This window comes from Larimichthys crocea, chromosome I, assembly GCF_000972845.2.
Source record: "Larimichthys crocea isolate SSNF chromosome I, L_crocea_2.0, whole genome shotgun sequence".
NCBI classification, from domain to species: Eukaryota; Metazoa; Chordata; class Actinopteri; family Sciaenidae; genus Larimichthys; species Larimichthys crocea.
Window position 1 is genome coordinate 7,958,457 of NC_040011.1, and position 18,151 is coordinate 7,976,607.

Sequence of the window (18,151 nt, forward strand, 5' to 3'; positions counted from 1 at the left end):
CCATTCACTGTGTTTTACCTTCATTAAATCATTCATTCAATATATTCAAGGTTTCATTCAATATATTCAAAGTTTCATTCCATATATTCAGACTTTGTTCAATATATTCAAGGTTCACTTCATATATTCAAAGTTTCATTCAATATATTCAAAGGTTTAATTTCCTGAACAGCATGCCATACTATATATATATATAACAGATAACATTTTTAAATGTAAATGTTAGTGCTTCCATCCCAGCTGACAGTCTCAGTAACTTGAGTAGGAATCTCTTTCATTTCAGCTAAATCTCAGTTTACTGAACTGTAAAAACAAACGTGGCCAAGAAAAACTTCACAAAATGCTCAGCCGCCTCCTCATGAACCCTGAGTCATTACTGGTTTCTGCAAGAAGAGAGAGACAGAAACAGACAATGATTGACTGTTTGATTATCAATTAGATAATCAATAATTTCATGCTTTGATTGGGTTAATGAATTCATTGTTAGTCATGAAATCATTCATAGCACAAAAAATAAACCTGACAAAAACAGGTCTATAATGTCTGAAGTTTAAGAACTGCAAAACATGTATCATTCATAGTTCAAACAAGAGAAAAAAGTATCCATGGCTGAGTCTCAAATCTTTATCATTAACTTTAATTACTTTAATCTCAGAAATGTTGGCAGCCAAGTCAGTGACACCCTTCCAGGCAGATCTGTGTGATGTAAGCACATGTGTTTTAAATCCTCATGAGTTTAAAACACATTTAAGATCACACTAAACAGCCATATATTTTCCATTTTCATTGTTTTTTCCCCCATCATCCAATTCAGCCTATAATGGTTTTCAGTTCTTTTGGCAGGATTCATGTGATGCCAAAACGAACCAATCAAGCATGTGCACATACTAATAGTTTCAGTGCTTGTGTAAAAGTAAAGAGATTTGATCCTTATCTCTCCTAAGTATAAATACATTTAAACAACTTGAAATAACCGAAAATAAAGTTGTCATATTGGGCATACATTCTCAATAATGCAAGAATTACACAGAATGTATATATCTGATTGAAACAGAAGAGGAAAAAATAAAAGAAAATACAATTATTTCCAATCACCACAAAGCCAGATTGGAAACCATCCACCAAGAAGTCAAAGCCCAGTGCTACCAGTAAATGAAGAGTTCATTTCCAACAATGGATCCATTTGGAAAGACAAAATAATTCTAAAGAATTTTAGAACATTTGAGGAAATACACTTATTTACATTCTTGACAAGAGCTGAGAAGATCAACACAACTTTTACGCCGTCTGTTCAAAATGAAGCTACATCCAGCAGCCAATCAGCTTAGTGTAAAGAATAGAAAACATGTGCTGTGTCTCAATAATGTACTTCCATACCTACACTTGCTAAATGTGAGTATTGGATGAATCCAAATGGAGTCCCAGCAGTTGGGAAACAGCTAGCCTAGCTCAGTCCAAAGGTAAGAAAATCCACCTACAAGAACCCCCAAAGAATAATTATTAACACAATAATTTGGGGTTACGTGCTGGACTTCCTAATGGGTTCATTTTTGAGCTTTTTAAAAAAAATCTTTAGAAAGATCAAAGCTAGCTGTTCCCCCCTGCTTCCAGTGTTTATGCTAGGCTAAGCTAATCGTCTCCTCTCTCTTGTCTGACTCGCATCAATCTTCTCATTTCAGGTCTTGGCAAGAAAGTCTATTCCTTTTAAGTTAAATATCTTGTTATCTTGATTCTGTAAATCACATCAATTTTACATACTTTTTCCTTTAACTAGTGTAAATGAGGCTGTTTTTTCCCCAAATGGTAACTATATAACATTAGAACTGAACTCTTCACAGCACCAGCACTGTAGAGTGGGGTCATACCGCAGAGGTAGCCCTGGTCTTGGGCTTGGCCACTGGGTTCCTCTGTGTCAGGGAGCCCCTGTAGAGGGAGTTCCTCACAAACCTGTCCACCTGGCCTGGAAACATACAGCAACTACATTGTACATGCATGTTCTATTGGCTCTTGTTTTTAAAAAATAGTACAGTTTTAAAGTCAGATTGCAGTTACCTATATAATTTAGTTACAAACCTAAAAGCTGGAAGCTTATTTAGAGACTTACAATAACAGTGTTAGAAAAGTACCATTGGAAAAGTGAATTAGAAGCATCCAGTCCTCACATACAGAACTACAGATACAGTACTTACTTACTACTTGAGTCCAATTGCCTTAGTAGAGGGCAAGAAATAATACCCTTGAAATGTTTTGTAAACTACTATTCTTAAAATATTCTACCATTAATAGCACATTAAGCCTGTGGGAATTTTGCATGTGGAGAATTTCAGTATCTGACATGCAGATGGGAAAACTGAAGCTGTAGTACAATGGGACACTGTTCACCAGCTCAAAAAGCGCATCATCATGTTCTCTGAGTTTAACAAGGTTAAGATGTTTTGAGTCAAGGCCCTGGGGATCATGCTCAAGGGCAGAAATGTCAGTTCTTACTTGTGGGAAAGTTGTCGGAAAGTCTTCTTGCTTGGATCGGGATTGCAGACTGGAAGACATGAAAGCAGCAAACAAACAGAAAGTGAGAATGTGGGAAAATATATGGCCTATCAGCATTTTTGGCACCTTTTGAGTTGAGGAACATAACAAACAGGCCGGCTTCAAAGAAATTTATTCTTATTGGTTGACTGACTTCAACCAATAAGATTAAATCTGCTTTTAGAATGGCTCTGCCTCCTGTGCTCTTGTTTGATTTGATACTACATGAAGTATTCAAAATAAATAAATATAATGATTCGACTCTGAAACTCCAGCTTAACCTCAAATTAAATAAATGCTAATGTCTTTACCCTTCTTCTTTTATCCACTGGCATGCCGGCAGCGTTCAGGGCAGCAATCCTGTTCTCTATGTAAGAGACCTTGGGATAAAAAGAAAAGAACGTGACTCTGCACACTTCTACTGTTTCTGTTTCTTCAAAACAAATCAAATATGCCAACCAAGCTGAACTCAGCCTCTGTTTTTTTTTCGTACCTCACTTTGGGCGTTCTGGACGTTGGCAGCCGCTTGTGCAACCTTGTCCTCCAGCTCAACCAGTAAAGCTGTCGAGCCTCTGAAGCTTTCCTTTGATCCCTCCTCTAGGGGGCGCCACTTCCTCTCCAGACTCTCTGTTGAAATGTTTGTCTACAAAAGGAATGTGAAGACATTTTTTAAAAAATGTTCCCAGTGAGCCCTGATCACGCTCTTGTTTGAACATGAAATCCCATTAAGTATTGAAAACTTGAGCAATAACACCATGAAAATCAGTTTTCAACTCAATATATCAGCCAATGTTAGCATACATACATAGGCTGATGATTGACAAGAAACATCAAGACAAAAATGTCAAAGATACGTTTGAAGACTTTTAGTGTCTTCAAATACACAGTTTGTTAGGCAATAATACTTAAATGTATTATTTACTCAGTACATATCTTAACTGTAATTCTTTAAAAACACATTTAATAAACCTTTTTGTATGTTATTTGTTTATGTAAAAACTGATTGATGGATAGATTGTAGGATTAGTTTTTAACTGAATTTAAGTGTTTTTTGTTTGTTCAGCATCTTCTATGTGACAAATTTGTGTTTTTTGTGCCTCATAGCCTGAAGGAACCTGTGCTAAACTGAAACAGTCAACATTGGTTTTGATCACCATCTTTGGTTTTAGTTACCATGACTTACCAAACCTTAAACAAAGCTGTGGCTAGAAAACAGTCACATAATTTTTTTTTAGTTTCTGTCATTCTGAACAATTTTTACTGAAAGATAATGTGGTCCTTAACATAAAATTGGAGGACTTGTTATGGAGCAATTAAAAGTCCAGACAACTTCATTTGAAAAGATGAACCGCCAGATCAGCTGATCATGGTCAGTATCTTAGTAGTATTTATTATATGAAGAGCAAGAGTCACTATTTGGCTTGATAATAAGCAGAACAGAAAACATTTTGGCCCTTTAGCCCTTCAGTCTTAATGGAAACAATTTCACAACTTCCCGGGTTCACAGGTTTTAACCTTATCACGTTCTAAGTCACAGAAGTGTGTTTCCCTGCTTGTACATCCTAGTGTGATGTACTCAGTTAGAACAGGCCTATAGTAAAGATATGTTAAGAAAAACACAATATTATTATTACTGGCTGGAGCACTGTAACTGTGTTACTAAAGGGAAAGAAATACCAGTGAAATTCAGGCAGCCTAGCACAAAAATTAAGAAGGAGCTATTTTTCTAGACAATTTTGTGCTTCAGAAAATCTGGGAGAGATGGTTGCAAAGGAAAAATAAACACGAAGGCTGAGTGACTTGATTTATGGTCTATGCTTGAACTGGATTCCAGCAGAGGTGGTATGGAGTTTCATGAGCCAGGCTGTTTTTAGTACAGAAGGACAGAATGTGCAACAACCCAGATGTGCAGCGTGTGTGTTTGTAATGAACGTTCTGGCATCTACGAATGCAACAGAATTTCATTTTCTTCTGTTCATGTTTTGGCTAGTGATATACCTTCACAGAGTCAGGCTGCTGAGGCTCCTCCTCAAGTCTGGAGATTAAGATGCTGGATCTGGATGAGGATCTGGTAGGAATTCTAGAGGGCTTCACATCCCCCTCTGGGCCCCTCCATGCTGTGATCTCTTGGGAGGAGTGTGGCACGCTGGGCTCGTCCTCATCAGAGGTCAGGCTATGGTCACTGATGTTGTCCGTCAACTCGTGCAACTTCTGTCTCAGTTGCTGCTCCTCTAAGTCTACCTCCTCCCACTGAGGAAGAGGGGAGGTGCTGTTTGGAGTTTGAGGGGCCTGGTTGGTTTGTAGGAACAGAGCAGAGAATATGTGGCTGAGAAAAAAGATCTATGCTGTTATACTATGCATCTTTGTTTGATTTTCAATGTATCTGTTGAGTGAAAACAGGCGGCTCATTGCCTCAGTGGTTTAGTACTGACTGTGTTTCTGTGGATTTCCAAATACACACAGATGTGACTGTGCTGGTGGCCAAGGACAGTGACAATGTATCTTCTCTAATGTTAGCCTAACATCAGCATGAGTGGCTAACTCGCATACATGGCTACTGTAGAGTAGAACCTCAGCGTTAATGCTACTCCCAAATCATTAACTAACTACATTACTTTATCAGATTACAGATTGGTGTGCAGATTTAGAAAAATCTCCATTCAGACTGAGATTTTAACCAATTAATGCTAACCACGGAGTTAGTAGGGCAAGGAGATTAGTCAATTGACTGTACATGATACAGTCATAAACTTATCGAGTCAGAATCACCCACCATGCCAGTGCCACCCCTGTGATCTAAACTAGTAACTAGATGCCTCAAACAGTCCATGGATGCAAGAAGGCGTGGGAACTGTCTCGTTACTATAGCAATGAGATGAACAGAAACACAGACCTGCGGCATGCAGACTCTGCCACAAGAAAGAGGAAAGGCATGAGTTGATCAAATATTGCTCTCATATGATGCCGAATAGCCACTAATTACCAGGCGAGCTGAAGTTCTGTGTTCGTTTACGGTTTGCTGTTTTTGTGGGTTGGCTTGTTATCTGATGATATTGGTGTGGGTTTTAGAGCTCATGTTACAATTAAAAACAGACGCCAAACCCACATGAGACATCGCCGTTAATGAGAGGAGGATGGGTATGAAACACTGCGTGTCCCTCTTCATAACAATGAACAATGAGCTGGAAATAAAAGACCTCATTATTAGTAAGAGAACATTCCTACAAACGAAATACCACAAGTTACCTTTATCTTTACTAGAAGGTTAGAAGAAAGGTGAAATTCACAAGTTATTGATTGATTGATTGATTGATTGATTGATTGATTGATTGATTTTTGGCAACTGGCCAGTGGCAGTGCCACTGGTGTGTAAGAGAAGAGTTGACCTTTTATACGTCCAGCAGATGCAGAACAAGGTCACCCTTTGTGAAAAATATCTGGCTTTTGCTAAATGCTAAATGCTTCACTGTCTGTGTGCATTTTACAGATAGCATTAAGTATTAACCTTTTCATTCAAAATTGTACGTTCAACAGTTAGGATGCGCCTAGTCAGCACATTAGTACAGTTTTATGGTTTAAATCATATTTTTATTTTTACCATTAGCAATTATACCCTTAAAAAGACCAGAACCTGAATTTGCTAACATCTAACCATTTGAGCTTTTGAGCATCAGGAATAAGAATAAAGAAATACAAAGTATTGACCTGACAGCCACACATCATACGGTGTCCTGGCAGTGCCAGGCCATTGTTCCAACAACTCCAGCAGTCCGAAAAATGACTTGAAAAACAAACATTACAGTATCAAGGTTTTGTCTTGCTTAGGCGTGATATCAGGTGACCTAATCAAATAGTTTTGGTGCCTAAACCTAACCAAACTAATGTCAACTCAACTGTCTAACCAGACTTTAAATTATTATTACTAACTTGACTGCACTAGAGGACACTGTGTGGCACGTTTTGTCTAGCGGGACTAGCATTATAGTATTACACATTTTAGCATGGTGCTTAGTTGCTACTTTTTAAACTGCCAGGCTTCTCAGTCCAACAGAACATTTTTCACACTATTGGGGTTGAAGATCATTTAAACAATGTGCAGTTCCCATCTGTGCATATATCTGCATTTTCTGACACCATTCATGTAAGCTACTTCAGCCAAGAGCCTCTGCATCCATATGAAAACATGGAAGTCATTCAGGGGACATTCCAGTAAAGTCTCTGAAGATAAAGCCAAGTCTCAGTATACATTATATCCCCATATCACTGTCCATCCAGACTTTAATTGATATCAGCTGTGTGAGCAGCAAAAAAGTGAACGCACGTTTCTGGTCTGAGGACTAAGACAAGACTTTGTTTCATCATTCAGGTTGCTTGGCTACATGCATTTCTGTGGCCAGTAAAGGTTCACATTTCATATGTGTACAACTGTTGTTCACTCATCTATCAATACTATGTTAGTGTTTTTCTGTGGCTATGTACATGTAAACATGTTCTTACCAGCTTTTTAAATATATATTTTTTTGTTTTAAATTTCATACTCCTCGTATAATTCCCAAAGCCTCCTTCGGCAGCAGCTGTGCTGAAGTTTTATGATTTAATGGATTTACCTGGTCGTATGTTGAGGTGACCTTCTGCTCTAAGTGGTTCAAGAGGGTCTCAATGGCTGACATGCGTCTGTTCAGGTCAGTAATCTAGAGAAAAACAGGGAGAGTCGGGTCAGCTACAGTCAGATGATGAATAGATATCATAAAAAGAGAAATGTTAGCCGTTAGAAGGATATCAGAAGCGTAGAAAGCTGAAGTTTTTAATGGACATAAACAGTACAGTTCACAGTGTTGAAATCGCTGTAACAGCAGTTCATATGATACCAATTTGACTCAGACTGAACAAATCAAACAATAAATTGGCATAAAAATAGGTCTTTCAAATACAGATGGCCTTCAATTTATTACCCTCGTGATAAAGTCCATGCTGTACTTTCACATGGTCTCATCAGAGTCTGAGCTCTGCCCCAAATCACTCGTTGCCAAATCTGATTTCACAAAATGGGAGGATCTTCTCTAAAATTACTCACTTGTATGAAGCCACAGTTCTAAAAATCTAATCTAAAAATAAAAATAAATCTTCTTGAAATATACTATGTGTTTGTTTTTTTGTTACTTAGTTTTTTTGTTTTTTGGATGTGAAATAAAAGAAATGTTCCCAGTAAGACTTTTTTTCCCATGGAGTCTTATTGAAATTAGGAAGTGAAACAGACAGTCATAAGACATATCTCTGATGTGAAAAGTACTTTCTTACACTGAGCAATGTCTCTCAGGAAATAGTTCATCTGTGTCTAAATCATGCCGCCTTCATTCCTACAATGACTAGACTTAGAATATGACCCTATTCCTAATCTAAACATAATAATTTAATTGGTAGAAGGTCTACCATTTATATTATTAAATTACTGGGGGCAGTACACAGCAGGCATGGGGATTAATGCTGTCTAGGAGCTGTCAAAAAAGTAATCTTTGTGACATTCACTGGCTGCAGATTCTTGAGAACTTGGTTAACACAGTTTTATGCCAAACTGCGTGAATCATTTGTGATTCATTTATTCCAGTTTGTGTTTTATTTCATTATTTTATTATCTTCTCACTGGTTTGTGGGTGGGTGTGGTTTAGATAGAAAAAGGTGATGTCATATACAATACAGAATTCATGTTGTGGGGTTGTTTACTTATGTTTCCAGGCCACTGTTTATCAAACCTCATCCAAGAACTGGAGTCTCATACAGAGTGTATTGTTAGCCAAAAGGTCATACGCCTGTCTCTATCAGTTTTCCTGTCTGCTTCTTCACTGTCATTGTAGATAATTTAATCATGATATAAAATGTTAGCAAAACACTTGGAGCCAAGTTTGAAGGTGCTTTTACCTTGGGATTACTGCATGGATTTAGATATTATGGGATACATATGTTCGGAGTCAGTGATGTTATGATGTCTAGACAGGACATATAATGTGAGCAACATCTGAGCAACAGCTTCAGCCCTCTGTCTTTGTCTACACAACTGACAGTATATAATTAGTGGACTTCCACAAGTCTTAATTAAAAATTACCCTACTTCTCACTCGACTTATTACCTAAAAAACAGTTTTCCCATGGGTTTATTGTCTCTAGTTTGAAGTCTTTTTACGTACAGCTTGATGATCATTTTGTAAATTACAGTCTCATTGAAAGTAAAATAGATGATAAAAGAGGGTATGATTCATGGCATGGCTACTATGTGATTGACAAGACATTCTCATTGAATCCATCCAGTTCAACACAGCAGGTATACAAAACTCAAAATAGTGCTGATCAAATACGATGCATTGGTTGTTTCTCAACTCCAATCAGGTTTTAGTGTACTGTTTACCTGTAATACAATAAAGCATGTGATCAGGCACTTTGTCATTTTTACTGAAAACAGAGTCAAAACCAATCGTAGCCAAACCCACTAGCTCCATGCTTTCGTCCAAATACGGTCACTTATGGCTCCAAAACAAAACAAAAAAACAAGATGGCACCGTCCATAATGCCAAACACAAGGGTTCAAAACCATTCTCCAGTAAACCAATGAGTGATGTCGTGTTAGTTCAAATGTAAGTCACCTGCTTAGAGGCCAACACACCAGAAAAAATAGACTTGTATTATGAAATCAACTGATTGCATTTACCTGCGCATAACACAAGGGAAACAGCCTGTGTAATAGAAACATATCTGTTCACAGCTGAAGACACACTATGTCCAAAATCTCCTGTAGGTGTTCAGTTTGGTTGCGATAAGGCCTTCACATCACTTTCACTGAGCCCTTGTGTCTTGTATGGAAGCATACACATTTGTTATGCTTCTTTGCTCATGTATTCAGGTTTTCCCTTTAATTTGTCGTTTGTATATTAAAAAGCGTAAACACACTGTTAACTTTGCTCTACACCATTTCTGCCCCACACGTTCCCTGGGCTTGTTGACTCATCCTGAACTCTTGTTTCACAAACACGATACATGGATACTTGACCTTGCCAGAAGGCTTGAATGGTTTTTAAATCAGAATCAAACCGTTAGAAATCAACACCGGTGTGCCTCAGATGAGTCACTGGTGCTTGCGTAGCTTGGATCTGGCAGCCAATGAGAATGAGGCCTGCAAGGCACATGTTTAGCTGTATCTGTTCTGCAGTGCCCTGTTTGAGTGTCATCCAGCTGTGAGACAAATTTGCAATGACAGAAAAAATATCAAAGGTGGCAGTCATGCCTGCCGACCACAACAAAACTTAATGACTTCCTTTTTTTATACTCCTTATCTTAAATAACCACAAAGAACATCTTTTTATTCAGAAAGCACAAATTATACGGCAGTAATTAAACAATAAGTTCCACAATGTGGTCTGAATCAACTCAAAGACATATGAATTTTAATCCTGGAAGGCACATAAGGACACACACTTATGGCCTTATTGGTTTTGGGCAGTTGTAAGAAAAGCAGCTCACTCAAAGTCAGTCAAACTAATGGTAAACAAAGTTTGTTTTCTCTCTGCTCTGTATTAACAGTTGTTGTGATCCTTTCCAGGGACTGGGTTGTCACATAAATAGACACTGATGTAATCTATATAACCTCCTCTGATCTGCAGCTGTCTCCACAACATCACTCAATATGTCAAGCCTGATAAACTTGCGTGTACTGTGTTTGAGCTTCAACATGTGGTGCTAGAAATAACTGGAATCACTTTGATAGCTGTTGCCTTTCAGAAATGGGAAACCACAATTGTACAGATCATATTCTGGGCAGATTTAGTGCCAAACTATTCCTTTTTTTTTTTTTACAACCAACACAGGAAAGGTTCATAAATATAAATAAAGACTTTTGTTTATTATCTTGTATTTCACTTTATTGCTCATTTTAATGAGGCAAATTCCTCCCAACATGCCATGTTGAACAGCTCAGCGCTATACCATGTGGTCAAATGTGGCTAGTTAAATTTTCTTAAACATCTAATTAAGTCCACCCTTTTATTAATTTTACACTTTCTTCTTTGTCTAAAATACTTTTTATAGACTTTTATCCATACTTATGGCATACATAAAAGCCATATGGAATGTATATACATTATAAAGTTGATTGATATCAGACATATCAGAATATATGTGCAGTGATGAGAGTTGATTGTGTAAGAAGGTTTAAATATTGGAGAATGATGAATGTAATGGGTGCATACCACAAACCACAAACTTGGATTTGATTGTATATCAAGTAAGCAGAGAGTCTCCTCTGTCAATAACGTGTATGCTGTATCATGTATATACTGTATGACTCTAATGTTTACCTACAGTAAGTCTTTACTTGAACTTATACCTGTACTATATATTTTATACCTGCACTGTCTAGTGTAACTGCTACAGATATTCATACTGTTCATACTGTATACACCATTCAAATATTTACCCCCTACTGTTTATTCTATATTATATAACAATATATATTGTATATGTACATTAGTCTGCATTTTACTGCTTTTTGCGCTTGGAGATTAATTCATTATTTTGGCATCAATACTCAAGACAACATAATAAGGACATTATGATGACTGAAAGTTATTAATATAATACCTGTGGTGGAGGGTTTGCTGAGTTCAGGCTTTCTTGGGAGGTGTGGCTGCAGGGGCCCAGATGAGACTGGTAGAGAGGGAAGGCCTGGCAGTGGTCTTCCTCCCCCTCTGAGTCATCAGGGCCGGGCAAATAGCTGCTGCTGCTCCGGGGGCCCCAGGCACTACCACTGCCACATGAGGAGTAGCTGAGCCGGGAGATGGAGCGAGATGGAACAGTTCGGTTGTCTGGATACACAAGGTCATCTGGAGAAAATATGAGAAAAAAACAAAACAAAACAAAAAAACAACATTTTTTCTGTAGGCTTCAAAATGGAAATTTCTTGTATAAAAATGTATCTTTATCTGAGTTAGACAGTTCCAGTAGTAATAGATGTTATTGTTCAGTGATTATTTTACTCCCATTATTTGTGTGTTGCATTTATGGTTTTGTCTTTTAACTTGTAGTTACTAGTGCTGGACATAGTAAACACATGTAAAAAGTCTTTGTTTTGATTGGTTTACACAACCTACTTTACATTTTTCAAAGTTGAGAACACATGGACACATTTTGAGGACCACAGATGACTTAACATCACTACACCGACCACAGATATAAAACTAAAAAAACAATCTTCAGCACAAAGTTATGTTCCACATTAAGTAGCTTGACAAACCGTTGTGTTGAAGAAGTTGTTTCTATGGTGAAAAAGTACAATGATTATTGACATAATTTGCATTTTTCCTGTGATTTACTGTATCAACAGCAGTTAAACAACCATTGTGTAGGATTTAGTGGCATCTAGAGGTGTAGTTGTTGATTGCAACCACCTTGTATCCCCCTGTCCTTTCAAGCAAGAAGGAGAAACTACAGAGGTCCCATCTAGAGACAGTGTCTGTTTGTCCTTGATTACTGTAGAAACATGGTGGTTCAACATGGCAGACTCTGGATTAGTACCTGCTGCACCTGATAGATATCAAAGGCTCATGATAACGTAACAAAAACACTAATATACTAATGAAAACATAGATGTTTTCATACTGTTAATACCTGAATCTAGACCTTTAGAAAACATCCTTTTAATTAAACTTGCAATATAAAAATATTAAATTTATAAAGAGTTATTGTAACACATTCTGAACAGCTCTACTCAGACAACATCTGCTATGATAGAACATTGTTATAAACACATCATAAAACAGAAATATAAACACATTCTCATCTGTCACCATGACTATTACAACAATAACATGACCCGAACTGATCCAATTAGCACTGCTAATGTGAACACTGGTTTGTCTGTCTGTCATTTTCTATCAGCTGTATCAGTCCTTCATCACAAGGTGATCACAATCAAGTGATGCCCACTTAGATAACACATTCAGAGTTCCGGTGTAGACAGGAATTTAAAATACAAAATAATGTTGTTTAGTTTTTTTCCACATAGTGCAGATTGTCTTAGGCTTCTTAGGTGACCTGAGGTAGTTGCTCCTTTTTTTTTTTACCTTGCTGTTGAGCCATTCCCAGGTCCAGACCTTCGTGTTGCTCCTGCATAATCTGGTGGAAAACAGAGGCCATGTCAGCCTCAGCGAGCATTGACTCCCTTTCACCTATATCCATGTCCATGATGTCATGGGTGATTGGGGCCTGAGAATGAGGATGGAGAGTGTTGAGTGCTGTTGTGGCAAATTGATCATTGGTACAAAGGAGCTAAAGGTGCTATTTCTGGTTAAGACAGAAACTTGAAGGTGCGAGTGAAGGCATTATATGTATGATTTTAAATTAGCCATTTATTCCAAGTTACATAAATTAATGTTAGATGCTAAGAGAACCCCCAAAATGAGTTACTGCATTTACACGTGGCTAGTGAGTAGCAGGTACAGTAAAATATTCATATTAATACTCTACATGAAAAAAAATAATAATAATCAAGTGGTGGTACAGAAGTAAATTATGTTATACTTCTTATTTTTGATAAAAGTTATGCCTAAATCTATCTATGTTTATAAAATTACAAATGAGATGACTGGCACTCTTATTATGGTGTTTTACTGGCATAAGTTTGGTATGTTGGATGTGGCCAATACTGCATCATCTCCTCTGCTCTTTAACAGTTCATTAGATTTATTTTTTTTAGATATAAAAACACATTATTTTCCATGTGATTGCCAAATGATACAGCCACATTGTCTTGGTTTCAATGCCACTTGAGTCTATTATTTGGTAAAACACTGTTGTGTGTCATGAGCTGACAAGAGGTATTAGCATCTGTGCACACAAGCATGCACATTTGGATTGGTCATTAGTGTGTGACCAGATATGAGAATGAATAATGACAGTTCTCAACAGTGATGTAATATTGTCTTGCCAAACCAGACAATGTTTGGCAAAGAAAGAAAACAGAAACAAGCTGAGAAGAAACAGACATAGGACCCCTTGTGTGAATGCATGCAGATTAGTCTGGTTCGGATGAAAGTTGGTTCTGAGTTTGTCTGACTTCTACCTGATTTGACCGTCCTCTTGATTCGACAGAGTAGTCCAAGCCCAGTCCGAAATCAAAGGGGTCAACAGTTAGCCGCCTTTTGGCCTTTTTCATCTTTGGAAACCAGAAAGGTAAACACCATCACCAACAGAGAGGAGAGACAGTATTGAGGTAAGATGTGATAAAAAAAAGAAAAGGTGAAAGTGAAGTCCCCAGGAAAGGAGAGGGAGGATGAAAATTCAAAGACATCCTCCCCAAAAGGCTTCTCACACACTGATTATCAAGTATTAAATAATGTAACCAGCCTATTCAGAACCATTACTATTGTGCTTTATTTGGCTGTGGCTCCAAGCCGTGGCTTGGGGGTACAGCGGGTCATCCACTAATCAGATGATCTGCATATTGAAATGTCCTTGGGCAAGATACTGAACTCCAAATTGCTCCTGAAGGCTGTGCCATGAATGGTTAGCTCCCAAAACCGATGAGCAATTAGCACCTTGCATGGCAGCCAATGCCATCAGTGTATGAATGTGTGTGAATGGGTGAATAAGATATGTAGTGTAAAAGTGCTTTGAGTGGTCAGAAGACTAGAAAGGCAAGTACAGTCCATTTACCATGTACAATTTTTGTTCCCGATCCAAACCCAGATGCAGATCTAGATAATTATATAAATCTTTGAGGATCATGAAAAATGCTTTAGAACAGCATTACATGTTTTTAAACAACCTGTTTCAAAGATTGGGTATACTTGGTGGGTGTACAGTATAGTTTTAGTGCTATGACTGAAATGTAACATATTTACATTGGAGCTGCAACTTGGGACAAGTAGAACATCTGCAATGCTTTTTGGATATGTGGCCAACAGGTCTTTTTAAGACCCAAACTCAAGCCCTCTGTTGTGTGAGTTGTTGTCTGAGTATGTAAAAATGACAGATAACAGGGATCAGTGAAAAGGCATTACTCCATCTGTAACAGTAGAGGGCACTCTGTATAAGTGAAAATCAAACAAGGGATGCAGGAAGCTCCACTTGACCTTTTATAGTCTGTCTTTTTATGACATCCATCAAAAGTCCAATCATGTAACATAAAACGTTGGTAGTCACACTGGAAACTAAGACAAAAGATCCACAGACCCAGGAGAGCCTGAGAGTCCTGTTAAAATTTCTTCTAGTCAGCAGCCGCTGCAGTGATTGAAAACAAACAAAGTTTAGCTCCCACATTACACAGAGACTGTGGTGTAAACAATAGTAGTTTGGATTTTATGATGAATTCCAGTGGACTGGGTGCTCCTTTTTTTATTTATTTTTTTACAATTTCAGGACTTGAACGAGAGCCTATTTCAGCTCTGCTCAGACTCTTTTATGTGTGCGATTATGTTTGACAGCCTGGTATTTACCCATAACACACAAGGACAGTGCCAGTTCAATCCTGTTTAAACTTAGGCGTCACAAGCTGTCCAAGCATTCCAGTTGTTTGTAAGGGGCTGCCCTAGATCACACAGATAACTTGTGCAGAGAACAGGGCCTGTCAGTGTGACAAACATCAGTGCTGACCACAGGAGACCCTTGCAAAGTCTAAGTTGGTTTAAAAAACAAACGCATGCAATTTTCTGATTTGAACTTGAATGAAACTAGCCCCCCACTTAAACATTTTAAATGAAGAAACATGTTAGGTGTGTGCAACAAATCAACAAAACTAAAGTCTATTATGTATTGTTTGAGGGTTTGGGATCTCTGGTGAAAGTCACCAGGGCTAGTAATGTTCTGCTGTCTAAGGACAAATTGATATCTGATTCTTGTTTTATGATGCATATCACTGGAATATTTTTCACTAACTCACTAAAACTTAAGTACCTACAAAATAACTGCAAGATGCCTATTTATTTAATTTTCTCAACAAGCAAACTAAAATTAGGCAATTAACGAAGCGCTGAAAAGAACCACATGCTCTAGTTCTTCAATTGTAAGAGAAAATTATTTTAAAAAATAATAAGTTACCTCTTTGTAGTGTTGTGTATCTGTTGCTTCCATACTGTGCTCCTCATATCCATCTCCTGATAAAGAAGGCAGATATGTTACCGCTGACCGAAAGCTTACATAGAATAAGCATTTCTCTCTGTGCATCATGTGAGCAAACGTAAGAGTCACATTATGAAAACCTCTTTTATAAGTCTTTGTCTTCATATCAGGATGCACCGTGTATGCCTTGCAGCAAATCAGATGCTTTTTTATTTCTATATATAGCAAAGAGGCAAAAAAAAGAACATTGCACCTCTTTATAAGAGTGTTTATAATAATAATAGTTCCCTCTCAAAGAGAGAGAGAGGAACAAGAGACTGGGAACAACAAAAGCTGCAGGGAGAAGCACAAGTTCAAGAATGTACTTCCAAGATAAGCAGTCAAAGTCATAAAGTTGAAAGCAGTACAACAACATGGTTACAGTAAACAACCTTGAACATTTCCTGCAAAAAAAATGTGCATCTGGACACAAAACATACTAAAAATGACATCCATATGTACTACCTCTAGTGGAAACAATATGATAATTGTAATAATTGGCACTACTAGTTTTTGTTTTAAACCTTGTTGATTCTCCTTGACTAACACTTCCCTGAATCTGCTCTCCTACTCTTGATATGCCAATGTGAGTAAAAGCCAGACGTGCACTGACTGTGAACGCCTAACCAGAACCTTTTGGTCTGTCCCCAAACCACTGTATGACACATTCAAATCTGCAACATTTAAATGGAGAGACTGAACTTCAAAGTACCCTTATTTACAGTATCATTCTGTTTACAATAAATTGAGTATTCAGAGTAAATTTTATTGTAAGTAAACGAGGCAGCATGCTAAACATTAATGTGACTCAAGAATGGATTTGAGGAAGACCACATACATGACTGGATTAAGTTTCATAGGGGCCCCCGGGGGAAAAAAGAATGTTTGAGATCAATCCATCCATCCATGCAGCATATCCCAGCTGACTTAGAACGAGAGAGACCCTCACTAGTAGAATAAAGTATATTTAAATAGTCATTTTCGTCCACTTTTTGTGGTGTGTATCATACTCATGGGCTGCCAGAAAACAGACAAGATGAAAGAGGATGTGGCTTATTTAGTTGCTTCATCTAAATTATCCTAGAGCCTGATTTGATTGTTTTGATTACCTTCTCACTACTGTCTGGTACAATGAAAATGAATGAGGTGAGGTTTGCAATTTTGCCCTTATGTAACTATAATAAGTAGCTCAGCAAATTGGGATAATTCAGGTAGTCCTTACTTTTCACATAAAATAATAATCTAAAGCAGCAGTCACACCATTAAAGTGAGGAGCCGGGGTCAGCCAAGTAACTGAGTTAAACTCCTTTTATATGCAATGTATGTGAACAAAGGCGCTGTTGTAAGCTTCAGTGATACATCACCAGACACTGTATACATAGGATGACACCCTCCGAACTTTGGGGGCCCAACGGACCACAGCATAATACATACAGTAAAAAGAATGCCTCTGTGTGAGAGTGTGTGAGAGCAGTCATGCTGAATTTAATCCAGTCACTCACATGAATGTGATGAGTTTCTGATTGTTTCTAACATAATGCGTCTGTTAACATGCATATTTATTACTGTATTTCATAATGACAACTCACATATGTGCGCACTGGATTTCACTTAAATGCATGACAAGCAGAGGTTTTTCTTCTCCCACCCTCTTTCTGTCTCTTTCACTCTCCCTCTCTCTGCTTCTGGTCTGTGGAGATCCGCAGGACTCCAGGCACAGAAGGGGAGACATGTGACTGAATGATCACAAGGCCCACAGTGCTAAACCATCCAACCAGCTTGCTCTGTTTCCCTTCGCAAAATCCTCTAGGGTGACTCAGCATAAGAGTCCCAGCTGTCTCTTCATAATTGATTGATCTTCTGATGCTATGATCTCACTTTGAGACCTGCTGTGTATAATAAAGTTGTAAGCTCAAATACAATGTGCTTTAAGGGCACTTTTTTTATATGCTCTGGGAGTGGTCAGCGGATATTGGCAATGCTGTGTGAGCAACTTCAAAAAGGGAGCAAAAATCATTGGAAAGAATTTGATGAAGCTCAATCCGTGACTGCATCAGACTTTAAACACAAGCAGTAAACACCAACAGGACTTTTCACCACATGAAAAATTCACAGTGAAAAATGTCACAAGATGTACAGTAGTCGGTGTACATTTCCCACAAGGCTAAGTTTCCAAGTGCACTGGTCAGTTAAGGACAAAAACTTAGCATTGGAGGACCTAGTCTGAACTGTAGCCAGGCTGATCTGACAGCACTCTGCACAGCTGTGGGAAGCCAGATCTGGAAAAACGATTAAATCCCTGTGACAGATTTGGCATTCGGCTGATGATTGCTTACTATCTGACTCAGAGTCACAAAAATGAAGGGTCTTATAGACAGATGGGTGACAAATTAAAGAAAAAATGCAACATTAAGCATCTTAATAATATTTTGGGCCATCCAGAGCTGCCAAGCTGCCAGACACAGCTTCATTGCTCCTTGTTCCC

At 38.0% G+C, this 18,151-nt stretch overlaps 1 protein-coding gene across 1 annotated transcript in view; it reads right to left on the reverse strand.

Moving 5' to 3' along the window:
* Positions 1 to 177: 177 nt before the first annotated feature.
* The window catches only part of mlphb (melanophilin b), a 32,664-nt gene continuing 14,690 nt past the window's right edge, over positions 178 to 18,151 (reverse strand). Inside the window, exons 5-15 of the mRNA XM_019267743.2 lie at positions 15,607 to 15,662; positions 13,631 to 13,723; positions 12,633 to 12,774; positions 11,152 to 11,393; positions 7,134 to 7,217; positions 4,525 to 4,815; positions 3,020 to 3,169; positions 2,838 to 2,906; positions 2,488 to 2,536; positions 1,866 to 1,960; positions 178 to 383 (exon numbers count right to left, since the gene is read on the reverse strand). Coding sequence (XP_019123288.2) covers positions 357 to 383; positions 1,866 to 1,960; positions 2,488 to 2,536; positions 2,838 to 2,906; positions 3,020 to 3,169; positions 4,525 to 4,815; positions 7,134 to 7,217; positions 11,152 to 11,393; positions 12,633 to 12,774; positions 13,631 to 13,723; positions 15,607 to 15,662 — 1,298 coding nt within the window. The 3' untranslated portion in view covers positions 178 to 356. The remainder of the gene's footprint in view (positions 384 to 1,865; positions 1,961 to 2,487; positions 2,537 to 2,837; positions 2,907 to 3,019; positions 3,170 to 4,524; positions 4,816 to 7,133; positions 7,218 to 11,151; positions 11,394 to 12,632; positions 12,775 to 13,630; positions 13,724 to 15,606; positions 15,663 to 18,151) is intronic.